General features: G+C 39.0%; 2 protein-coding genes across 3 annotated transcripts; one reads left to right on the forward strand and one right to left on the reverse strand.

The window, feature by feature from the left end:
• The first annotated feature begins 93 nt into the window (after positions 1–93).
• Positions 94–26224, forward strand: acad11 (acyl-CoA dehydrogenase family, member 11). The gene is made up of 20 exons (XM_044105298.1): positions 94–307; positions 392–491; positions 1180–1305; positions 1610–1771; positions 1866–2030; positions 2112–2253; positions 2361–2485; positions 3835–3941; positions 4340–4451; positions 4834–4911; positions 5080–5218; positions 7070–7177; positions 9653–9751; positions 23860–23929; positions 24539–24624; positions 24710–24781; positions 24905–25059; positions 25143–25259; positions 25477–25586; positions 25826–26224. The coding sequence occupies exons 1-20, from the start codon at positions 186–188 to the stop codon at positions 25938–25940; spliced, it is 2310 nt and encodes a 769-aa protein (XP_043961233.1). The 5' UTR covers positions 94–185; the 3' UTR covers positions 25941–26224.
• ackr4b (atypical chemokine receptor 4b) lies at positions 13120–20782 on the reverse strand. Of its 2 annotated transcripts, none has more exons than XM_044105300.1 (2): positions 20485–20782; positions 13120–17782 (listed from the first exon to the last, which is right to left on the reverse strand). In XM_044105300.1, exon 2 carries the CDS (start codon positions 17775–17777, stop codon positions 16662–16664), a length of 1116 nt encoding a protein of 371 aa, XP_043961235.1. In that variant the 5' UTR covers positions 17778–17782; positions 20485–20782; the 3' UTR covers positions 13120–16661. The 2 variants fall into 2 exon arrangements, with proteins under 2 accessions (XP_043961235.1, XP_043961234.1); XM_044105299.1 differs by having other exon boundaries at positions 13121–17787.
• Positions 26225–26269: the final 45 nt, after the last annotated feature.

Consider the following 26269-nt stretch of genomic DNA (forward strand, 5'->3'; position numbering starts at 1 on the left):
TTCATTTTTCATAAACAAAGTTAATCATTCACAAATCCCAAACGGCACATAATCTTTGAAATATATTCAAAGGTCAAATTGAATCTTTGAATAAGAAACCAACTTCAGCGCTGTGAAATGTTTGTGCAGTCTGCTCAGCTCAACAGTGTCAGGTAATGATTATACCAGAAGATTTGGCCTGAGACATGGAAGACCAACCAACATCTGTGCGAGAACAACATAAGTTCAATGTTGGCAACCTTCAAAGATACCTGTATGAGAAGTCACTGGTATCTAAGAACGACACTCTGACCGTGAGACAGTACAGGTAAAATAACTAATTTCAGCAGTCTGCGTTCACTTTCCCAGTCACTAATGATAAGAATGCTAACAATATTCTTTATCTTTGCAGTGCTGGCCAGTCTAACCCAACCTTCTTAATTCAGACATCTTTAACTAATTATGTTCTCAGGAAGAAGCCCCCCGGTGAGCTGCTGCCGGGGGCGCACAAGGTGAGCTTTACTCATGAGTTGTCAATCACCTGCGCAACAATGTTTCAAGACTTTAAACACAATATTGCACGTAAATTTGCTAACTTTCTGGATGCAGTTTTGTCTCTTTCCAGCAGAGGGCAGCAATACGACCCTATTTAAGTTGTAGATTATTACTGGAACAGTGATGAGAATCTGTTTTATTCCATCGATTTAACGATATATTGTAATTAATATGCGTTAATGAAAATTAACGCATTTTAATTGTCATTAATTGTCATGTCAATGCCTCATGCTTTATGTGTACAGTTGGTTGAGTTTTATTTCAAGTGAAATAGTAGTTTTTCTACTTTTGTGCGCAGATTTTAAAACTTTATTCTCAAAATATATTTCCCTTACAGAAAGCTGTATTTTCACAATATTTAGAAGTGACAGTGCTTACACAGGACAGCATTGCGCAATAACAGTTAATTGTTTTTGTCTTGGACAAGCAATGATGAGATATAATGGCTGGTATTGAGCTGTTTGACAGCCGTCACCTTATTGGTGAAGTGTGTAATAATAATTAGTCTGGTTAAAATTCTTATCTGGTGTGTCAACACCCAAGATTCGCCTTTATTTTGTGAACAGCCCAAATGTGGCCTTAGTGCTCAGAGGGCATTCCATGTTGCTTTCAGTGGTGCTCACCTTGTGTCCGGACATCCTGCAGGTGGATAGAGAGTACCGGGTGCAGACAGCTCTCTTCTCTGCTGGTTTTCCCGTTCCTCAGCCGCTTTTGTTCTGCAATGATGCTGAAGTAATTGGAACGGAATTCTATTTCATGGGACATGTAAAGGTAAGCATTTGAATGCATGCACTGTACAACAACATATGCATTTATTTATTTTTTTTAATCAGTTTCACACAGTCCCTTCCAAGTGTTTTTTCTTCTATTTTATAAAGATGCACTGCTTTGTGTTGGACACTTAAATTCACAAAAATACATGAAAATTTATGGTTGTAACATGATGGAAATGTTCAAGAAGTTCAAGGGGTGGGAATGCTTTTGCTGCAATGCACTCTTTGTACCACATGAAAACATACCCATTCAATTTATTTTTACTTGTTTTTCTTTATTTTGTATGTTTTATCATGAGCAGGGCCGCATTTTCAGGGATTTTCAGCTCCCTGGAATGAGTCCAGCTCAAAGAACGTCCGTATATACAGCTGCAGTGGAAAACCTGGCAAAGTTGCATTCACTGGATTTAGCATCACTAAAGCTTGAAGGGTTCGGGAGAGGGCCGGGATACTGCAAGAGACAAGTTAGCTAAACACTTTGCACTTAGTAAGCTTCCTTAAATCTGTAAGCATGTAGTCAGATTTGTAATGTAAAAAAATGTTGCTTCATTTTTCTAGGTGTCCACATGGACGAAGCAGTACACCGCATCGGCCCATAGAGACATTCCTGCCATGAATGAGCTCTGTGATTGGTTGATGAGAAACTTACCAGATAAAGATGATGAGGTCACACTCGTCCATGGAGACTACCGACTTGACAACTTGATATTCCACCCAACTGAGGTAATACCTCCTAGAAGGTCGTTATGACCACAGAATGCATTTTTCACCAATTTCCTCATTGGTTGTCCTTTTTATGATCAGACCCGGGTGATCGCCTCGTTAGACTGGGAGCTGTCCACCACTGGGAACCCTCTTGCAGACCTGGCCTTTTTCCTCATGCCTCTCTACTGCCCCTCTGATCAGAGCATTAAAAGCTTTATATTCAACCTTAAAGATGTAGAAGGTAATGCAAAATTAAATGTTGGTCGTGATTATAATAATTCACACATTGTTAACAAAAAAACATATATGTAATATAATATAATATAATATAAACTTTTGTCTGTGCAGGTATCCCATCATCTAGTGACCTGATCTCCATTTACTGTAGGTGTCGGGGGATCCCACCTGCTTCCTTGCCACCGCTGAACTTCTTCTTGGCTCTGTCTCTGTTTAAAGCGGCTGCAATTTCTCAGGTTTTCCACCACATCCAGCTGTGCAAACACACTTGCCTGTGTGATAGAATTAAACCATATCGGTGTATGTTTTATGGCCACAAATGTCAGTGTGTGTTATTAGTGTAAGAAAAATAAAGAATGAAAAACGATGGATGACTTTTTAAATTGTCAGGGAAAAAAAATCTTAAAAGTGTGATATGCATTTGTATTCTGCTTTGCCGAGTCAATACTATGTGGTACCACTTCACTGTAGATGAAGTTGCAACATGTTTAGGTCTTTTGGGGTCTTGGTAGAAACTGAAACTTGTTGCCCATTCTTCTTTGCAAAATAGCTCATTGTCAAACATGAGTGAAACGTTGCCCATGCTCTTGATATGATCTGGTGACATGTTGCGTTCAGTAACTTTTCAACAAACTCCCAGAAATTGTCGACTTTGGCGTGGACGTCTGCTGGCATAGAGGCGGATGTGTTGCATTAAGCGTTAAAATAACACCATAAAAGCCCACATGCAAAGCAATTCATATTCATCTCCGTGGCAATTACCAGGGCATGGAGAAGTAACTGCATGGTTCGCAAGCCTCAACAGGTGTAGCAGTTTCAAAAGGTAAAACCATAGTTATCTAGATGCACTATGGTAGGAAAATCTGATGAGGTAGCACAGATCGTCAGTACACTGTCGATCTTTATGCATCGATCTATAGACTTCATCTAGCTTTCGGCCTGCGGATAGTTTTCCTCACGACTAGAGACAGCAATGTTTAATCTTTGGTTCTTCTCCTTCAGTATGAAATTATATTTAACAGTCAAAAATGCTTCAGAAAGAAGTAATTATAAAAAGCAATGTAAGTCGCACCTGTCTTGCATGAGTGAGTCGCAGGAGTGGTCAAAATATGGAAAAAGGTGCAACAGCTTTGAGTGCTGTAGCTTTCGCTTGATTTTATTTTGGGGTGTCAGACTAAAGGGGGTTGAACACAAATGCAAGACACACTTTTCAGAGTTTTGTTTGTAAAAAAAAAAACAACACTATGCCTACCAGGTATCATTTATTCCCCTTTTTACATCTTTGCATCACATTGCATATGTTTGTCATATGGCTGTAAACTGCAATGGCAGTATATGTTACTATTAACCTACTTTTTTCTTTTCTTCCATCAATATTGCATAAAATCCTCTCTACAACGAGCATTAGCATCTACCCAAATGGCCAAATACATTATTCGGATGCATCGCCTGGTTATGTGACACTTGAAATATAAAATCGTACCACATATTGCATCCAATCCAGTCCTTGAGTTACACCCACTTATGTTGTAATGACAGTTGTGAGTCTTTCACTTCAAATGATTATTTTTCTGTTTCATTGCAGGGGATCTATGCTCGTTACCTGCTGGGTAATGCCAGCGCGCCCGATGCAGATCAATACGGCCAGACTGTTGAGCCTTTGGCTAAACTAGCGTTGCAGTTAGCCAAAAGGTTAGTTCCACTAATGAAATGAAAAATGCACAGATATCCACTTATTTGAAAAGTTATAATTTAATGTGAGCCCTGCGACGGACTGGTGACCTGTCACTCATTGTCCGCTGGAGATGGACACCGACTTCTTGCAAGTTGGATTGCACCCCTTGCAATCCAACTTGCAATGAGCATGTAGGATAATGAATGAATGGATGGATGAATTTAATGTGAACAAACCAGTATAATTACAGCCCACTGTGGCTGACATCAAAAGGCTCGGTACCAGAATTTGTTGTTGTTGTAGGTAGGAATACTAATTGAATCCACGTGCTGACTGATCTTAAGCAAGCAGGAGTTGGAGCTTGCCGAGTGCATCCTGCCAACCATTCACATGTTTCCGATGTGTTTCCTGCCAGCCCGCTCGCAGGTCCAACAAAAGACGGGCTGTTCCCCCAGACTGCCAAAGGCCAGGCTGTTCTCCAGCAGGTTAAGGACTTCATGCAGCAGTATGTGCTTCCTGCTCAGCAGGTCAGTGCCAAGAGCTTCAACGAGGACAGGGGGCATTTCATTTGCTCAGACAGAGGCTTAATTTTGACGTGGGAAGATCTGACAGACCAATTCATCCGTGCCACATGAATTAGTTAATTGAATGGAGAAAACCATAAGTCTGTTGATAGTTTGCTTTTTACTGCACACAGAGCCCTCATTGTTCACTGAATATCAAAGAATATCTACCAGTACTCACTTGGCTTTCTCGTAAAAGAACTGGACACACCAAAACAAACCAACAAAATACAGTTTAAGACTTGAGCAAATTAACCTTTTGTATTGCATGAGAAGGCTTTTCACTGCTGAAAAAAAATCAGAATAGATTTTTTTTTTCTCATAATGCAATTGTTTATTTCCTCAGGAAGTTGCAGAATACTACACTAAACATTCCCAGTCTCCTCTGAGGTGGCAAGACCCAAAAATAATAGAGGATCTAAAGGTAGGCTGGAAGAATATACCAACTTTGTTTAACTTTGGATCTCAGTCCTTTTTCACCAGGTCTTTCAGTGTTAACAAAGTCTACCAAAGCTGTTTTCGCCATGGACTCAGTCTAGTGTCATTCATTCCGTTTAACAGATTTGTAATAAATGTTGTCCTGTGAGTCCAGGAGAAAGCCAAGCAGGCCGGGCTGTGGAACCTGTTCCTGCCGGCGGTCAGTGGACTCACTCAGTTGGATTATTCCTACATCGCAGAAGAAACGGGCCGCTGCCTTTTTGCTCCCGACGTGTTCAACTGCCAAGCTCCGGGTAAAAAAGAAAAAAAAGACAGCAACTAAATAATGTCATATCCTGAGGTGTATTTGACATATTGGGCTCATAAATGTCACAATCATTTATTTATTTAAGTTACACGAATACATTAACTTCTCTCATGTTCTGTTGAAGTTCTCTTTGCATGCAAAATACATTTTCTTATCTGTCATAACATTTTTAATCAATACTCAACCTGCTTAATCTTTTTCACATTTGTTATGACACAACCACACCTACAGGATTTTATGTGACAGGCAAGACAGAGCAAGACATAACTGATGTGGAATGAAGATTGTACATGATTTTCTTTTACAGATAGAAATCTGTGAAGTCTGACTTGCAGCCTCCCTGGTAACTTTTTGCGTCAATTAGAGCTGCCAGTCTCGACTAGTTTTGCACATCTGTCAATTTTGCCCATTCCTTTTTGCAAAATTGCTCCAACTCAGTCAGATTGGATGGAGAGTGTCTGTGAGCATCAAATATCACGTTTTTCCAAAGATTTGCAGTTGAATTTGGTTCTACACAAAGAGAAAAAATAATAATAACGCCTGGGAAATTGATGCTGCAGCTACTGGGTTTCACTGAAGTTCTGTGTTGGTTTTCAATGCAATGAAATAATTTATTTACTTTTTCCGAGGCACTTGAGTAGTACAAGAATAAGAGAGTTAATAAAATTCATATACACTTTGTATGTGAACATGCACAAATAGTAAACAACAATTTATGGTGACTATGTTCTGTGTGAAGTGCTTATATAGTTTAAGTGCAGCAGTGGAGCAAGAGTTCACAGTTGGTCTGTGACTTACATTCCTGATTTGACAGGAATGTGGGTTGTGAAAGAGGGGGGAGACATGTGGCAAAGGTCAACAGGCGTGGACTCGAACCATGACCATGACGGTCGCATCCAGGACAGCAGCCTCCACACACGGGTCTCACACTCTATTCCTGTGCCACTGCCACGCCCGGTTACACTCTTTTAAAATCTCTGTGGTATTGTAGTCAAACCTCTGTACCTCATGTTATCCACTTACACCCTTTGCGGCCTCTTTGTCAGAAAGTCCATAACCCACAGAACTAAGCTGTTTTTTTGTTGTTGTTTTTTTTAATTAATTTAAAGGAGCTTTTCTGCCAAGATGTGAGGTTCCCAAGTATTGAATTGAGGGGAAAAAATCAACAAGAAGAAACCTGGCTGTTGTGTTGGGAGGTTGCAAGTTCTCTAAGGTTTTTGTGTCATCTACTCCTCTTTAAGCCTGATATGTGAGCTGGGAACTGGGAGTTTACCTCAGGAATGATGGGAGTTTTTTTCATCCTCTCTAAAGCCTGTATATTAACACCCCCACAGAACCTGTCTCTGGGATCCCATTATTTCTCCCATAACAGTAAAAAAATCCACTATGATTTGCACAACATAGATAGATCTTTTTGTTTTATAGGGCAAAACATCCATTTTTGGTCTTACCTGATCCTGAGCACCTGCTTCCATGTGTTTCCCCTCCATGGCTTATAGTAAACTACAAATGGGACTTTCTTCTTCCTGCCACAGGAAGAACTGCAACACTTATAGTTACAGATTCTCCCACCTGGCCTGTGGATATCCTCCAGAGTCCATAGGCCTCTTGGCTGCTTTTCTCATTTATGTTACCCTTGCCTGTCTTGTTTTTGTGGAGAGCCACGTCTTGGTAGGTTTCCAGTTATGCTAACCTACCAAGACATAGGGATATTTTTTTTTTCCAGTCTATTGGCTTAGTTTATTAAGAAATATTCCTGATTTAAAGAACTCCAACAATAGAATGGGCGTGTAGAAGAAGCTTGTATATAAACTCCATTAATGATGTTTTTCCACAGACACAGGAAACATGGAGGTGCTCCATATGTTCGGCACAGAGGAGCAGAAGAAGAAATGGCTGGAGCCTCTACTGAGCGGAGAAATCCGCTCCTGCTTCTGTATGACAGGTATTGATATGATCAAGTATTTATCGGAATAGCCTTGAAATCATTTTTTTTTTATTATTGCAAGATTTCACCTAATAAAAATGTAGAAAACTTTTAAATTTAGTTCATTTATGCAGTGGGGAAAAAATCTGACCTTAAGAAATAATTTATTCTAATTTGAACTCGTGACTTTATTCATGATATGTTTTAAAGTGAAGTAAAATGAAAAGCTATGACTTAAACATACAGTCCAAGTTATTTGATTAGGTTGCTAAATATTTTTTTGCAAATGCAGTCCCTCCGAGGGATCGAGAAACATGAAGAGTAAACTTTCCATTAGAGTGTCTTGTTATTTTTGTTTCTTGTGGCTCTGTTAAAAAAAAAACCACCTGTTAAGAATAAAGGTCAAACCTCCTGGGATTAATCATCAACATTAAAGCTTCTCGGTTTATGTGGTTTTGCAGCAACAGTTTCCACTGCCTGAATATTCAGACTCAGCCACCGTTTATTTCTGCTAATGGAAACTGGGAGGTCTAGTTTAGTGCTCCCTGTTTTACTGGCTAATTGTTGAGATCAAAATCCTCCAAAATTTACGGTGGCCCTGAGGTGCAAAGCACTACAATATTAACAAGGCACAATTACAACGTTAACGAAAACACAACGTTAACGAAAGGACTACAACATTAACAGAGCACAATTACAAATTCAAAAACACAATATTAATGAAAACACAAAAACACTACAACATTAACGAAAATTTCCGGTTCGTCCAATCAGTGATCTCTCAGGTCTCCAACTGGGACATACCCTTTCCGTTTTCGTTAACTTTGTTGTGTTTTCGTTACGTTGTGTTTTTGAATTTGTAATTGTACTTTGTTAATTTTGCAGTGCTTTGCACCTCACGGCCACCGTACAACATGATCTGGATCTACATAAAATAGATTCACAATTCAAGGTAGATTTTTAGAACAGAGGGATTGACAGTAAAAAAAATATGTACGTCGAAATTGGTCTGCATTTTAAACTCTTGGACATAATATTCCCAGAAAACTTTATCTCTTTGTGTTCGGACCCAACCTGTCTCCCAACAGCTTTAAACACAGAACCAGAGTTCCAGATCTGCCCCATCAGTCTTCTCTTCTTTTTTCCTGGCCTTTTCCCAAACGTTCGAGATTAAGTCACACACTTTTGACCTTGGTCGTGAAGATTTCAAATGTAACATAACGGCAGAGAATCAAGTATTTGTGTGAGGGAGGAATCTGTGTGTGTGGTGAAGCATTCAAACTTTCCTCTAAATGGAAACCAGATAGTTTATGAGCTTCACTGTGTTTTGATTCAGGAGATTTTCCCCTTCATCCTGAAGGATCACACTTCAGTTATTTTCCCCTTTTGATTTCTCTCTTGCAAACAAATTCACTCTGTGTAACTGTACTTCACTTTTTGTCACTTTGCAGCCATAAATTTAAATGTATATTAAGATTTTATGTGATACATCATCAGTAGAATAAATTAAGTAGAAGATATCGGGCATGTAATTTAAAAAAAATATATATATATATTACTTTACAAACAAAAATCTAAAAAGTCAAATTTTTATTTACTTTGATAATAAAAATCTAAAAGTACAAGCAAATCCCTCTTTGTTTGGATGCTTTGAAATAAAATCCAACTGTATATAATCTAATCTTGAAAAATCCAAGTGTTCTGTGAAGACCTTCAAGGTTTGTTAGAGAACAAACAACATCGTGAAATCTGAGGCACATCGGGTTGTTTCCAGTCTTTGAACATCTTACAGACCACTGTTCCTGACAGGATTATAGCTGCAGTTAGCATGAATAACACATAATGGAGTTTATGGCTCAAACATGAAAAATTTGAAAGGCTTTGAGGGATCTGAATACTTTTGGAATAACCTGTTCTTTGTAAAGCAAGGCGTGAACACAAATGTTCACAGCTGAACTCATAAAGAGTTGGAAAGCTGAAACTTCTGATCTACTCCTACAAAATCCTTCTGCTTCTTTTCACTGGATTCATGTGAATGGTTGTGGTCTGAAGCGAGGTTAGACTACCATTGGCTGCTACCGACACTGTAAATCTCCCGTTTCAAAACATCACCTGCCAGTGGCAACAAATACTGTGTAATTTCCATTCATGTACTTCCCACACTGCCTGGAAATGGCGACATGCTACTGCCAGAGGTGATTACAGAGAATGCAAACATCCCTGTGGTTTTTCTAAACACAATTATTAGTTTTTATTTGTTTGTTTATTTGTTTTCTTATGGGGGGAAGTTAACAGTTATTTCTTTCACCGGGTGATGTGGGAACATGAATGCCTCTTTTGCTGGTCAATCGTTTACATTTTGGAGTTGAGCATTCTGTTTTATTTATATTAATTACTGACTGTGGCCTATGCTGGAATCCGAGCTTAAAACAAAGACACGGGAAAACTCTGGAAGTCTCGTTGACTCATTTCCTCCGAAATTCTTACCACCAGAGCCTGACGTTGCTTCCAGCGATGCAGCTAACATGGAGTGCAGACTTCACAGAGACAAAAACACCTACATCATAAATGGCAAAAAGTGGTGGAGCAGTGGTGAGTACGTCAATGGTTATTTGATCCTCTATAAAAGGTTTCTATCCTGTTAGGGAATCAAAATGAACTCAGAACACTTTATACTTAATAAACACAGCACAAGTAGTTTTATTTGGAATAACAGAGCTTGTTTAAGAGCGTTTTATAAATGGAACAGACTCGTAAAATAAAAGAATAAATTTGGAAGTATAAACCTAAAAATTTTATTGTCCACCCGAAGGTTTGTCTCTCAGAGAGAACAAGCTGTAGATGTAAACAAGATGTTGTCCATGCTTTTTAAGCGGAGCCTTAAAGAGATGCATATGAGCTCAAAGTGCTTTCATATGGACAATAAAACTATACAGATGACTCATACAATGCTTATTATATAACATAAAGCTTGTTTAATGAGCTCAAAAGTGTTGGATGTGGTTTGTTTTTTTGTGAAAAATAGGCTTTTAGTTTGCCAGAAGATTAACGTGGTAAAAGGTCATGGAATCCAAGTGTTATAAAGAATCTCTCCATGTGAGTCAGAGGAAATAAGTGTTACCTCTGATGAGAATCATTCAAAAGGAGTGAAGTTGGTTAAAAGGAAACAGAATGCAACATGTTTAATCGGTAAATGTTGAAAGGCTTAAAAGCACTGCCTCCATTAAATTTGTCATTTTATTTTTATTCATATGATTCTTTTTTTACCAGTCGGTTTTTAATTGGCTTTAAAAAACAAACTACATGTTAAATATTTACTGAATAAAAAAATGCTCAACAGGATGATGTCACACAAGGCAAAACCCAACTATTAATTTTAGAAAATTTTCTTAATGGGGGAGGGGGGAATTTTTGTAGTAAAACAAAGTAAAATACACATTTAGTTTAAGGAATGTTATAAACATACTTTCAACCTCAAGTATGTTTATAATACCAGCCTTAACACACTCCAGCAGGCTTTAATCTTCTTCCCAACATAAGCCAGGTGCAGCAGCTTTCACATATTGTGACAGCTGTGGTAAATAAAACCTTTAAAAAAATATTTGTTTTTATTGCATCAGCAGAAACCCAGCACAAAAAAAAGAGAAACATATAATCCTTAAATTAATAATTTGTTTATCACATAGGGAAAGAAATCCCATGTTAAATAATTGATTTTTAATCCACAATTATTGGTGCGACTAATAATATGTTTTACTTTATTTAGTATCCAGGAACTTTTAATTAAACATCCATGACTGACTGTTTCCCTGAAGCGTGAATATGATGTGACACTTTTCAAAATGGGAAATATAACAGAACATACCTTTCCGGTGCTGCAGAATGTGATAAGTTTAATGAAAGATACTAAAACAAATCTAATCTGACCATTTTTAATTTTCTTGGTTGCACTAGTAAGGCTAATGATGTTTGTCCATTTCCGACATGGATGTTTGCAGTCTTTAGAAATATTTTGGCTTTTCAGCTCATTACCAGCTGGACAAATTTATTACCGGTAGCATAGAATTTTATTTATTTTTGCTTTTTTTCTTAAGCAGTCTTCAGATCATTTGTATTTGGTCCAAATACAAATAAGTTCTTATACTGTCACAATTCAGCATGTAAATTTAAACAAAAAAGTCAGAAGTTCAGTAAAATTGCAGCATCTCTTCTGGGTGGGTTGTGTGTTTGTGACACAGACTGTCAGCAACTCCTGAAGAAATATTTCTTCATAAAAAATGTACTGAAACATTGGTAACTGAAGTAGTGAAATGTGTTAACTTTGCTCGCCTGCTGGGTGCTTCACAAGACAGACATATGGCAGCTTGGGTTTAATATGCAGCAGTGTTACAACTCCTTGTCATGTTATTTCCCCAATAGTAAAGTCATCACCTGTGCAGATGTATCTGTGTTTCTTTTTCTACAATGAAACTGTAGATACTGTCTTGTAAAAATTTACAAGTTCAACTTTTCTAACTTGCCCTGCGACAGACTGGTGACCTGTCCAGGGTGTACCCCACCTCTCGCCCGGAACGTTAGCTGGAGATATGCACCAGCACCCCTCTAGACCCCAACTGGGATAAGGGTGTACAGAAGATGGATGGAACTTTTCTAACTGCTTACTTATTTCTACAAAAACATTCCACCTTGTTTTTGGTATGAAATAATGTTTTTTGGGGTGGGGTTATTTATTTATTTATTTATTTTTTACATTATTGGCACATTTTTACTTCACAGCACTAATATAGATAGTATTACCTTTGGAAAAGAAGCTGCAAAAACCAAAAAAAAAATGTTGCGACTAATTGAAAAAGTCAGACACAGTGCAATTACACCTGCAAGTGTTTTCCTGGCTCCTTGCATTCCAGTAAAGCCAGTGTGTGTGTTTTATTCCATAGGTCAGGAAATTGCTGCCAGAAAACAACTACTGGCTCAAACTTGCCTGTATGTACAGTCAGAGCAGCAATTAAAGTTTTAAAACAACTGGAGGTTTGGCTAACAAGGCTGGATGAGAATCCACGTTGATGTTGCCACCACACACAACGAGGAGGATGGTATAAAGAAAAAAAAAAAAAAAAAGAGTATACAAAGCTCACCGTTGCACAGCAAAGAGGGACATTTCTTTGGCACAACTATCATAACAACTATCATAGTTGTTATAGGAACAACCATACACGGGAGTGTCGCTTGTTATGGGAGGCTGGCCGAAAAAATCCTTCTCAGTCCTACCTTCACTAATGTAAATGTGAAGTTTGCAAAAAAATATTTTGGCTTTTAAAACCCAAATACTACAGAAGGAATTAATATTATTATGAATCATATGCCCCCACCCCTTTTTTTTATTTTTTTTTCTGATATGTGTGACCTGAAAGTTTGCCTTTCATTCTCATGGGAAAGCTGAGTGTTGAATTGCATGTGAATGAATTCTTCTCTCCCCTGAACGTCTTTCTTCTTGACATCAATCCACAGTTTATATTTCAAGTCTGTCAGACATCTGCATTGACATTCTTCCTGCTCAACCTTCCTCCTTTTCTTGGATGCAAAATGTCCTGCGATGGAAAGAATTTGTGATGTGACAAAGATCCTCTGCCAGCATTAATATATCTTCCTGTTAGCAGGAAGAATGTGGGTGTGCTGATGGACGGGTTGTTGCTCTCTGCGACCCGTGTTTATTGCACTGTAGCATGCGACTTAAAAAAATAAAAAAAAAATTTTTTATATATCCGTATGAGTCATAATATCCAAACTCGATCTGTTTGACTTGACTAAGTAGGAAACAAAACAAGTGAAACTTGACAGAGCTGTTGTAATTCAGCATAATTCCAAGGTAGTGTTGCTGTGGTCGACTCATTGTTTCCAGTAATCGATGCTGGTTCCTCAGCAACGTGCTCCGGGTGCGTCCCAGAGAATCTACTAGGGGGATTCTTTGGTTTGGTTTTGCAGTCTATTTTTCCAGAATGAAACGAAAAGGAACTTCCTTAACCAAGGTTTCATGGTCAGAAAAAACAATTTAGTTTCTGTTTTGAAAGCAGAGCTACTTGCCGTAGAAATACACTCCCGGGCTTAAACTTATTAGAGTTCCTCCAAACCGTATGCGTCACATAAAGATGCAGTTTTCACCTTCACCATTTCCCCCTGAAGCTGTTGGACATGGTTTCTAAATGAAAGGGTGCACAGGGCTGGCAATGCAATGTGGTGTGGAAGCTGTATAATTATGTCCCATGGGCATGATAATGCACTCAAATTGCTCCCAGGCTTGTTATCTGTTATCTTCATGCTCTGGGAGGGGAGTGGGCACCGTTACACAAGCAAAATGACAAAAAAACTTGCAAACCGCATATTTTTCTAGATATGTTTTTTATCTCTTTCAAATGTAGAATTCTGCACTTGTTTTATGTTTTTTGGAGGAATAAAGCAAAACACTCACCAGAAGAGAAGGGCCATGCATTCCATATGTGGTGCGATTCTTAAAGTTAATCTCAATTTTTCCTTTGAGTCCTTTATTTCATGTCTTTACTGTCACTTTAATTTAAATCTTTAACCTCTGAAGTGAGAAAAGAAATCTCAGGTTTAGTTTGTATTTTATTAGGATTTTGTATTGTAGATCAGTACACAATAGTGACAGAATAAAAATACACAGTAGTTTTCCACCTTTTTATAATAAACAAAAATATCTGAAAGACTTGGCATGCTTTTGTTTCTTTGCCCCCCTGTTTGAATACTTTGTTTTCTGCAGTTAAGTCTTTGTACAATTGCTCTAGCATAGTGAGAGTGGATGGAGAGCACCTGTGAACATCAGTCTTCAAATCTTGTTGCACATTTTTGTTTAGATTTGTGTAGGCCATGTGAACACTTCAGCTTAAACAACAGGATTGTGGTTCTGACTGGATGTTTCAGGCAGTTCTACTGGGTGCAAAAAGAGTCTCGGCTCTTTTTCCAGTATAGCCCACAGTTCATCCTCCTACTGACCCCTCCCAGCTTTGTGACCCTGCTAAGGAATAACATGCAGAACGCTGTTCCACATGCAATCTGACGTTCCTTCACGTTTGTAGGGTTTTCTGGTTAGCTTCAAAACAGCACGTTTTGTGGCTTTTCATCACCAGAGACTTTTTTTTTCTGCCTGAGCTGTTGATGCCTGTTGCCAAGAGTTACCATAGGCTTCTTGTCATCTTCTCTGAATAATGCTCTGCTTTGTCCCAGACAGTCCATTTCTAGATAGATTTGCAGTGGTGCTGAAGTTGCTTTTCATTTTCAAATGACGGAATGAACTCTTTGACATGTTTAAAGTTAGGGATGCTGCTCTGGAACCAGCTTCCTTTCTGACCTGTCTGCTGTATGCTCTTCATGATGCTGTTTGTTGGTTAATGTTCTCTAAGAAACCTTTGAGACATCATATTTATACTGAGATTAAACCGCAGACAGGTTGACTGTATTTACTAATTGGGTGATGTCTGAAAGCGACACAGGATTTTAGTGAGAGGTTGCTTTGCTTTTCTGATTTTCATTTGTAAAAAAATGTGTTTTTTTTTTAAATTAATGTTTTTCTCCACTTGCACTAATCTACATCATTTTGTGGTTGCAGTGGGACAATTTGTGAAGGCGATAATACTTTTACAAGGTCCCATACCTCGTCGTCACATGGTTTTCTACTGCAGGTTTTGTTTTATAAATTTGTACACTGCTGAGGTTTGGCCAAAATACATTTAGAGGCTGGACATCTGTCTTTGATCTAAGAACCAAAGTTCCTTAAGGATTTAGAGAGGCCGACTCAGGTGGGCTGATGACTACTAAACACGTCAAAAAAAAAAGTCAACAGATTGTTTCATGTCTGTTGGAAGTATCTGAGATGGATTTTAAAACCAGGCTTTGCCAAGACAAACTCAACCTTCTTTGTTGTCGAGCAAAGAGGCTTAAACAAACTATTAAACATTGGACTCTGGCCACCCAGCACTCTGAGCCAAGATGTGAAGTGTATCAGGGTTGGTCTGGCATTATCGTGCGTAGTGGCATCATAAAAAAATAAAAAAGCGAGTTCTAGTGGGAGGTTCTTCTCCACTGCAAATCATTTGCGCTTTAAACTTTATTTTATTGAAATAAACAAATACAAGTGTATGAAAAACAGCGGTTAGGCTTTAAGCTCCTCTAAGGAACATGCGACTTTGCTGTTTACTACTCTAATGGCATGGAAGGGTTCTTCCTGCTGCGAGCTCTCCTGTCTTTGCTTGCCAAATGTTTTTCGACTCAATGGGTCACCCACTGTGCAACCAAGCCATCCGTCATCCCAACCCAAAGCCGCAGGATGTGATGAAATGCGATGCAGATGAGATTTTGGAAGACAGGGCTGATTGTAAAGTTGGATTGGAGTTGTTCTGAACAGTTCCCCTGAGCAACTTGTGATTTAGCTGCATTTAATTGTAACAGATGCATGTCGCTGGAGGCTTTGTTCTTTTATTTAAGAAAATACATCATTTATACAAAACACATAGCTTAGTGTGTATAACTTTACATTATATATATTTTTTTGCCGTTAAGTTATGTGCGGCTACTCCTATCTAGCTTGTATGACAGCTAATGCATGTAAATATATATATCAAGTAAATAGGCATATAGTATCAGAGAATTTTAGGTGTGTCTGTGGTAAATATCTGTAAAAAGCCTTCAAGTAATTCATCTTCTATTATAGTAGGATAATCACATGCTGTAAAATTAAGAATAGGGTTTCTGCAAGGCTTTTAAAACACTTTAATGTGATAATATTAGGCTTCAGGAAGTCATTAGCAAAGTCTTTAGAGTGACTCAGTAGTTAATGGAGTGCCTTACAATCAGAAGATTGTGGGTTGGATTCCAGTTTTCCTCCTGCCTCATATTGATGTGCCCCAGGGCGACACACATTATTCTAAGTTCCCCCATTGATTTTCGTATTTGTAAATAAATATGTGGGTGAATTAATTTAATTAATTTATGAAAATAAAGTATTTCATGCCCAACCCTCACATTACTGCATAATTCTGGTGAATTCTGGTGCTCAAATGAGAGCACTTGTTGCATGCCAAAAAAAAAACAAAAAACTAAAATTAAATCATAATGATCTTAAACATGTCAAGTTCTCATTTTGAAAAAATGACCTATTAGTTCAGTTACATTCCATTAAGTCTCAATTACCTACCATCGAAATGGTAAATGTGCAGAGTTTGGTAAACTTCGCTTTAATTTGAATTGTGTGTTACCTCTGTGAAAATGTCCTCGTATGAGTCCTGTTTTATGGGCAATGATGGTTTGTGCAAAGGATTCACGGGTGTATCAATTATTGTGCCATCAATATTTCTTGGCAGGAAATTTTTTACTCAATTTCTTTTAGTTTGAGAATATGCTACTGCAATAAAAATGAATTTAATTTGAGGCTTTTAACACATATTTACCAAGAATGCCAGTAAAGATGGCTAACACTGTACATGCTAAAGTCTCAGATAGTGAATGTGCTGGTGTCCTGGTCCTCCGAAACAGACTGAGACTGGTTCTGGCTCGCTGAGTGGAGTGCGATCTCCACTGCCGGCTCCTCGTTGACTTGCCTCGAGTGTCTTCCAAGTCTCTGTCCAAGGTGCTTGGCAGCCTTCAGGACATGTCCTCTGAAGGAAGACCCGATGAAGGCATAGAGGACGGGGTTGATGCAGGCATGGGACAGCGCCAGGCTCTCTGTCACTTGCCGAGCGCGGTCCAAGCGCTTGCTCATTTCGCAGTCCGTGACGAGGTGGTAGATGATGTCCATCGCTCGACATAGCTTGACAACGCTGTAGGGCAGCTGGGTGAGCAGGAACACAGCCACGACGACGAGGAGGACCCGAAGTGCGCGCCATTTCCGTTCTCTGCGCACCCCAGCAGCCTTAGTTAGCGCCCGGCCTATGCATGAGTAGCAGACCACCATGACCAAGAAGGGAACAAGAAAGCGAAGGATGACCTCCAGCAGCTCCAGGGCAGCTTTGGCAGGTCGGGCCATTCTGGTTGGGTAGATGGCCGTGCAGCTGGTCCTGTGATGGGAAGTCTTCACATTGGAGAAGATGAGTTCAGGAAGGCCAAAAAAGATGGCTAAAGCCCACAGTGCCACACACACCAGGATCCACTGCCTCCTGACTCGGGTACCCGTCCCAGTTCTGCCTGCTGAGTTTTGGGCCACCGCCCGATAGCGATCCACACTAATGCATGCCAGCAGTAGCATGCCACAACTGAAGTTGGCGCTATAGAGGAAGGAGTTGAGTTTGCAGCCGGCCACGCCCAGCTTCCATCCATGGACGGCGTCGGCAGCCCAGAACGGCAGGGTGAAGAGCAGCAGCAGGTCTGAGATGGCCAAGTTGAGGATGCACATGTCAGTCAGGGTCCGGAGTCTCAACTTGGACGTGTAGACCACCACCACCAAGGCGTTCCCAGCCAGGCCCAGCACCAGAGCCAGGGTGTAGATGATTGGCAGGAAGATGCTGCCAAAAGAACGCACCGATTCTTTCTCACAGACGCTGTGTTCATAGTCGTATTCATAAGTATCGTTGAAACTGATGTCAGCATCCTCACTGGTGTAGAAGTCTTCCATGTTTCCTGCACTTGAGAAGAGCAGAATATAGAGATGTGCTTAGTGAAATAGGAGAACATTTCACTGGCAGAAATATTTACACTCATTAAACTTTCTCTCATTTTGTCAGAGTTGATGGAAAAGCCTATACAGTTAAATACAGGGCAATGCTAGAGAAAACAAAATGTAGGACAATAACCCTAAACACACAACCAGAGCTACAATAGAATGGTTTAGATTAAAGCATATTAATCTGCAAAAGACTGTCAATCTTTTTTTATTATTATTAATTAGGCTGCTGCATTGGATTTTATTTACAAGTGTCGGGGAGGGGGTGAAGAAATGCACACCACACTTCTCAGAAATCTAATTATCAAAAAGGGAATTGACGAAACCTTGCAACATTTTCTTTCCACTTCAAAATTAGACGGTATTCAGTGTTGGTGTGTTACATAAATGTCTCAATAAAATACAAGGAAGTTGAATACATTATAGGGAGATGAATGCTTTTGCAATGCACTCTCAGTGGTGAAACAGGAAATGGGAATTCTGTTTAGGTACAAAGGAATCTTCCCTGATTTTCCCTAAAGTCTAGCCTGTCAGGCATGTGTGTGGGCTTCAAGAACAACAGTAAACGGATCTCTGCAGAGGGCGATGAAAGAAAGCAACTAAACTGGCCTGAAGAGCTTCTAAATACCTTTTGAGTTTGCTTAGTTTGCATGCAGCGAGTGATCCGGAAACTTCAGGAAACGACAGCTTCTGATTTATTGAATAAAGTATAATCTGTCTATAGAGTTTTACTTGTACAACCTGTTGTGCAAGCTGATAACATCTATTGCAGGGTATTTAAGATGGCATGTTTATATCAGTTAACAGTGCAGCTTGTTTTTTACCACATCAGTGAGATAATGGCTGCAGGGGCAATCCAAAACTGACAGGAAATGAGTGCAGCAGGGCATGAAGGTGACATGCAAACTGTTTTCAAACCCAGGATCCTGGATTTGTTGCACAGCTTCAACAGGACATCCCATTATGTGAGACTTTTCAGACATATTGGTTATGATGTCAATGCTCATTTCCTGGCACTTCACTGCACATGTAGAAGACAATGTGTCCGGACAGTCTTACTGCCTCACACAGTAAAGTCTTTGTTAATCTTATAAGGCTGTCAACATTTTTAATAAGCTGAGTTCTGAGATCATCTTTAAATAAACGGTTGGCTTCCAAAAAAAAAAAAAAAAAAAAAAACAACACTCATTTAACTCCTTTCTTCTTCTACTACTTGCTGAGTAAAGATCTAAATCAAAGATGGCTATATTAAGTTTTCATAGAGTACAAAGTCTTTCTTTTAAAACGTTAACTGCACATAATTAATTAATCAATTTTAGAACAGTGTCCTGCAGACACAAATGACTGATGCTAAATTTATTTTTAATTAGAAAAAAACTGTGAGGCAAATATGTATCAGTTATGATGCCCAGTAAATAAGTTGTTTTAAGTGTATTTCTGCTTGTTTTCGAAGCCGTCATACAATCCACATCCTTTTGGTTGGAAAATATGAACTATAAAGGACCACAGATGCCTTATGTATCAATTATGAGACAAAAAGAATTTGAGAAATCCATGATATTCATGAACAGCATATTTTTTTATTACTGGCAGTCATTTCTTGAATCGGGATCTAGATGTTAAAGATCATCATTTATGGGGCGGATTGTGTTTATCTAATTTGATTCGGTCAAAGCGGAGTTTAATAACCTGTCCACCCCAAAGGCAAGGCCTGTTGTGAAACTGATGACATAATTCCTGAGAGAGTATGGGTAACCTGAATCTTCTTTTTGGCCGACTGCACTTCTCGCTGAGATAACGGGAGCCTTGTTCCTTTCATTCAAAGTGTCCAGTTCTGTTACATAATGAAGTACGATGTTCCGAATGGGAGAAGTTGCAGTGAATGTAGCAGATGTTCTTCGAATAACAGAAAAAATGCCAAGCATTTGCCACTGTTAACAGCTGTGTGTCGCTTACAACAAGTTCAAGCTTGCTGCCATTCTTTCAAAGTGCTTGTTTTAGTCTTTACAAGCCAATTACAGAACAATTGTGAAATGTTTTAAAGGTGTTTAAAAAGGAATTGTCAGAAAAGTTTACCCTTATAATTTTACATTAAAATTCTGTTTTGCTTTACCTATAATACATAGATGCTCCTGGTATTTTTTGGTTAGTTCATTAAGTAATGCAAATATTTTATTCTTTTTTTTATTTTTTTTTTAACCTTTTTTAAACCTTTTTCTTATTTTATTCTAGCTGTCTTAATTAAATCTACTTTATATAAAATGTTCTGTTGCTGATGCTTTGGTGTGAAGTTGTAGCATCAACATTCTAATTTGATTTTGCTCTGAAAATATTTTTTACAAATGCAAAAACACTGGAACTTCTCACCATGTCTGCATTTGTGAGGTAATGATACCAAAGCAAATGTATCATGACTTCATTCTAAGTTTAATAACGTCATAAAATCTTCAAAGCAGGACTTTGACTTGGAGCCCAATTGTAAATCAATCTCTTTCCTATTTGAATAAAAACAAGATTAGCTTCCGTGCTAAACAGTGTATCAGGAACATAAAAAGGGATTTTGAATTCAGAATTAACAGAATAAACTAGCATAACCAAGTTTTTATACTATTACTATGCCAGCTCAGTGTTAAATGGGTCGAATCAGAAAATGTCTTACCTGTTGTCAGCAGTTTTTTTTTTTTTTCTTAGCGCGGTAAGGATTACAAAAACCTCTGTGAGCCGCACACAAACTGTAACCAAGTCCAGAGGAGGTGCGTTATTGTATTCTCCAGGACTGAAATGACTAATCTCTTCTGCTGAGCCTGCTCTCCTCCCTGCCCTGACAGCATGAGGAGCGTGTCCCTTCTCCACGTAGCTCTGAATACATTTGTGTGTGTGTGTGTGTGTGTGGGCGTGTGTGTGTGTGTGTGTGTGTGTGTGCGTGTGTGTGTGTGTGTGTGTGTGTGGGTGTGGGTATGTGTGCGCGAGTGTCTAAGTTTGGGTCATTTCCTGAATGCATAGTTTGGATGACTCAGAATCCCATAGTTTTTGTTTGTTTGTCCACGCAAAGCTCTATGCAAGGATATAGATAGTTTATCTAAAAAGAATGAAAAACTCAAGTTTTTCATTCTTTTTAGATAAACTAAAGAGAGCAGGGAGTGCCAGTAGGAGCTTTGCTGTGTTTGTGAAGGTTTGAAGTAATATGTGATAAATCCTTTCCTAGTCTAAAAAACCTACTAATATTAGTTAAATCTTTTGTATTAATTATTATCATTTGTTTTGTGTGTTATGTATTAGCAGTTGACCGTAGGGTGGGTGTGGTTGCTATGCAGTGTCACCGGCAGATTTGCTCTATATAGGAGGGGTAAATTACCTTTGTTGCAGTTTTCTTTATCAATTTAAGACTTGCTGGATCATATCTGGTTCGGGCAGACAACACACAATGAACCATTCCTAGATAGGAATTTTTATGACTGGGAAAGAATGTATTATTAAATGTGAATAAAACATATTTTAGAGAGTTGTTGATTTGTCAGGAGTCTAAAGGAGGCTTTTCTTGAAAGTTTCAGAAAAATAGAGAGGCATGCAAGACGGGAATAATTATCAGTATAGAATAATTTCAACATAGTATACATCACTGCAATGTCAATAACTGCTTTGCAAACAACAAGAACTGCTTGGATGCAGTATTTCATTGAATGTTAGTTGTCTTCTATTCACACTCTTTTTGTCAAAATATATTTGGACAGACTCAATATACCACATATATCTGTTTTTGTGGCCGAGGTGCTAAAACTCCAAGAAAATGGCGGGATGAATGTAAAAAAATGTTGGTTTGTCATCGTTGATATTGCCATCAACATATTCTGCAATATTATCACAAATAATTGCTTTCCTGATATTGTCCAGCCTTGATTTGATTGACTGTCAAGATCATAAAAATTGATATTTTTTGGCTTCAAGTGGCCATCTCATCTTCTTCATGGGTTTAAAGGTTGATGCAGCCCAGCAATGAAGTTATGAATGACCCGGATGAAAGCAGTTACATATGTGAAAGATTGGATCTTATGTATTTGTATGCATTACACTATTACTAGCAGATCTGTTTTGAGATGCTGTTAACCCAACACTGTGCCGATGTTTTTGTTTTTTTTTTTCGTCTGCTTCCTCAGAAATTCCAGATTGTTTTTTTTAATATCCTTCAGTGCCACATTCCTGGTCTTTCCCTTGCCTCATGTTTGTACACTTAGACACAGTGCAAACAAACCCAACTTGTTTGGGATCAGAAATTAAATAAATAGGTAAATATGGGGGAGAGGGGGGGGGGGGGTTTCCTGACAAATAAAAAATTTCATTTTGAAGGATGATTTAGTGACTTAAGTATGACATGTTTGGGTGTCGATGAATCTCTTGAATGTCTGTCTCCATTCCTGTGTGGATGGGACTTGTTTGGGCATGATCGCCTTAGATCGTGGTCCATGTGAGTTATGTAAGGGTTCAATGAGAAAGTTGAACCTGCCCTCGGGCCAAACAGGCTTTCCTGGGTGTGTTTTTTATTTATTTATTTATTTTTACTGGGTGGTGCTGTTTGTATATTTTGCGTTTGTGGTTACAAGGCTGGTATGATCAGTTATTTTGACTTCTTTACAGTTTGTTTTGTAACTGACTACACATCTGTCACACCGAATTGGTTGAAAGAGTTTGCATGCAGTCGTGCTGAGATTTCCATGCTGTGATTTCCATAAAACACTCACATCTTTTTGTCTGTTCCAGTCTGGTGACCATATGTCTTGTCCTTAGGGGACAGTTTTTCCAGCTGGGCAACGATTTAAAGAGGAAGTCAGGCCATCAGTCCTCGCCATGTACATTAGGCCTCGTGGGCGTGACCTGAAATGGACCTCTAACCAAGGAAATTCCAAAGTAATCTGTATTTTTTGCCAATCAGCAGTTTGGCGTCACGCCTCTGAGGCGGTAAAACCCTACAAAAGGCAAAAATGTTTTTGGTAAACATGGCAACGAGACAGAAAAACCAAAATGAGGGCATTTTTTCAAAGCTCACAGTGAACAAAGTAAAGAAATCCTTCAACAATTTGGAGACGGTAACAATAACAGCGCTGGGATCAAACATCAAAACAGGAAATGCCTAAAAATCAAAAGAGAAGTGCTTCATATAAAATGCTGTCTTTTTAGTTTTGAAATATAAATTTCTCACCCTTTCTGGAATACTGCATTTTTTGATCATATCACTTTTTGAAAAAGTACAACTCCAAACTTTTATGTACTTCATGATATGATTTATGAACACGCAGTTGAAAAGTGTAGTGCACTTCTGTATTCAGTCCCCATGGATCAATGAATTACTGAACCTTTCACTACAATTGCAGCAAAGGTTTTTTTTTCTAGCTCATTTAAAGGTTGATATTTTTACTTTTGAGAATGAGTTCTGCAGATATGGATATTATTTTCTAATTAGGAGATGTCTAAAGGCAATTGTTTGGGGTGTGTTTTATTGTAGGGGTATCAGACTAAAGGGGTATGAATACATATGCATGCCACACTTTTCATATTAAGAGATCTTTCAAATGTCCACTGAGCTCATTCATATATCTATGCTCACTGTTTTCAGTTTGTGACATGCTGAAGATTCCTATACAGAATCTTAATATTCAGCATAGAATAGTGCCCTCTAGTGGCAGTATTGAAATGCAATTTTAGGGGGGGAGGGGATTTTTGTGTCAAGAAAAGAAACAATTTTTGTTTAATTTCAAACAAACGTGGTCTGTTCCCAATAACGAGCTAAAATCCCAAAAGAATCCAACTGCGGAAATGTAAATCAACCTGTGGCTTTTCCCGCTGTCGGGGGTTGTTAATCTCTCTCGAGGCTCCATCCAAGCTCAGCACTTCCCAGGGAACAACAGGGACTGTTTTCAGGGCATATTCAGGTCATGAAGTGGTGAAGGTCATGGAGCGTGAATGGTTCAGTTCGTCTTTTTTTTAAAAAAATTTTATGGTCCACCGCGATGACGCGACTTTTTGTGCTTTGTGTTTTCAGGTGCGGGCAGTGCCAGATGTAAAGTGGCCATCGTTATGTGCAGGAGCAGCTCTGAGCGTGGCCACAGCAGGTCAGCTGGGTTGTCAGACGTTTTTTTTGTGATTTGTTTGCTTCTGCTACACATTTTACACATTTTTCTAATTTTGCACAAATTATCAAATTTCATTTAATTCATATTTTCCAGTTTACTGTCAAATGGTTTTAGCTTGTTGTGTGTATTTTTTTGCGATAGAGCCCAATACTTCACGTTTTTGGCCCACCATGTGGGGTTTTGGGTTACAACTAAAATGAGCTTTTCCTGATTGAAATTTACTTACTTAAGTGGATTTACTTTTAAACACTATTCTTCATTGTTTATCCGCATATTTATATTGCATAAAGACATGATCTAAAAAAAAAACAAAAAAAATTGTAGATCTGCATCTTTCTTGTCTCTACAAGTATTAATGGAAACAAAATCTACTAACAGTCACACCCTCGATATAAAACCCGTTGTCTTTGTTTCCAACTTCAACTTTTAAGTTCCAACACACCCAACATTTTTTGGCAGAGAATAGATGATGCAATGCCCCCAGCGGTAACAGCTGTAAAATTGATTAAACTTTAGTAAAGATCAAAAAATTGATTAGCTTTGGATAAGTTTCATTATTCAAGGTCGTTGTCTGAACTTATTTCCCAGGCACGGCAAGCACAGCATGATCCTCGTACCTATGGACACGCCGGGCGTAAAGCTCATCCGACCACTCACCGTGTTCGGACATGATGGTTGGATCGTCTCTCAGTAGCTATCCCCTATTTGAAAGTTGAACCGATGTGACGTGGTTTACAGATTCTCCTTGTTTCTTTTCAGATGCCATCCATGGTGGCCACTTTGAGGTCCACTTTGAAAACGTGCACGTCCCTGCTTCCAACATAATCCTGGGTAAAAAGCTCTCCTGTCTTAAAGAGGAGCGACACCTTTTGGAGCCTGAGAAATTGATTTGTCCTTTGAAAGACAGGAAGTAGCCTAATAACCTTCCCCCACTTGACATACATTTTCCTCCAGGGGAGGGCCGAGGGTTTGAGATCGCTCAGAGGCGTCTGGGCCCAGGCAGGCTGCACCACTGCATGAGAGCTGTTGGCTGCGCTGAGCAGGCGCTGGAGCTGCTGTGTCAGCGGGCCGCTTCCAGGCGAACGTTTGGCAAAAACCTTTACCAGCATGTGAGCGAGTCACACAGGCATTTCCTTCTGCTGTCAGTTGAAGGACAGGTCAAGTAATCTTGTTGTTTCTGTGACGTTTGAAGGAAGTTATCGCTCACTGGATTGCAGAGTGCCGCCTGATGATAGAGCAGACCCGCCTACTGACTCTCTCTGCTGCTCATGCCTTGGATAATCTGGGCAGCAGGGCCGCTCGCAAACAGGTAACACTGTTGGTAGTTTGTGGTTCTGGTTTACACATGAGCATAAATATTAAATCCCAGACTCAAATCCACCTGTAGACACAAACATTAAGGATGTTTTCCTTTACTGTAACTAGAAGGGATGTTCAGAATGCTCATTAACTTTCTAATTTGGAAAACTAAGCATTTAAATCCTGATTAGTAGCATAGCATGCTAATGTCACAATCTGTCCTCTAGATTGCCATGATCAAGGTGGCAGCAGCCAGGATGGTGTGTAAGGTGGTGGACTGTGCCATCCAGGTTCATGGAGGCGCTGGAGTGTCAGGGGACTTCCCTCTGGCACAGATGTAAGTTTGTCTTTCTTCGCATAGAAGTGCATATGAATAAATCATCATGCAGTGTGATTTATTTAGGTGACTGGGTAATTTAAGTAGTGATTTGGATGATTATGGCTTCCAGCAAATAAGAACCCGAAATGTATTTTCTTGGATTATGTAATGAGTTTCATTACATACAAATTCATTAGAAGATGTGCTTTTTAATTCTGATTCAGCCTTCTGATTGGACTGTTCCTCTCGTTTCCCAGGTACTCGTATGCACGAACCCTGCGAATCGCTGACGGACCCGATGAGGTTCACCTTTCTTCTATTGCAATACTGGAACTAAAGGATCAGCTCAAGCAGGCGCGGGCCAGGCTGTAAAATTCATTCAATAACGCTTTGAACTAAAAATTCTAAACAGTCCATTAACTCTATCTTAATATTTCTAAAAATGCAGGAAAACCTGCAAACCTGCATGCAGGTTTAGCAGTTTGTTAGGGATAAATGAATACTTAATTGTGGAGTTTGAATGATTAAAGTAATAACTTGGAAGACTGTGAGGCAAATTTTAGGTGACTGAGTCAGAAAGTAGAAAGTAGTATTTTTGTGATCAGATCTTATGATGTGGGTGAAGATGAAAATGAAATAAATTGCAACTAAATTAACACTGCTTTTATCAGTCATTGCTCCAGACATCTTAAAAATGACAC

This window comes from Gambusia affinis, linkage group LG21 (genome assembly GCF_019740435.1).
Source record: "Gambusia affinis linkage group LG21, SWU_Gaff_1.0, whole genome shotgun sequence".
Taxonomy (NCBI): Eukaryota; Metazoa; Chordata; class Actinopteri; order Cyprinodontiformes; family Poeciliidae; genus Gambusia; species Gambusia affinis.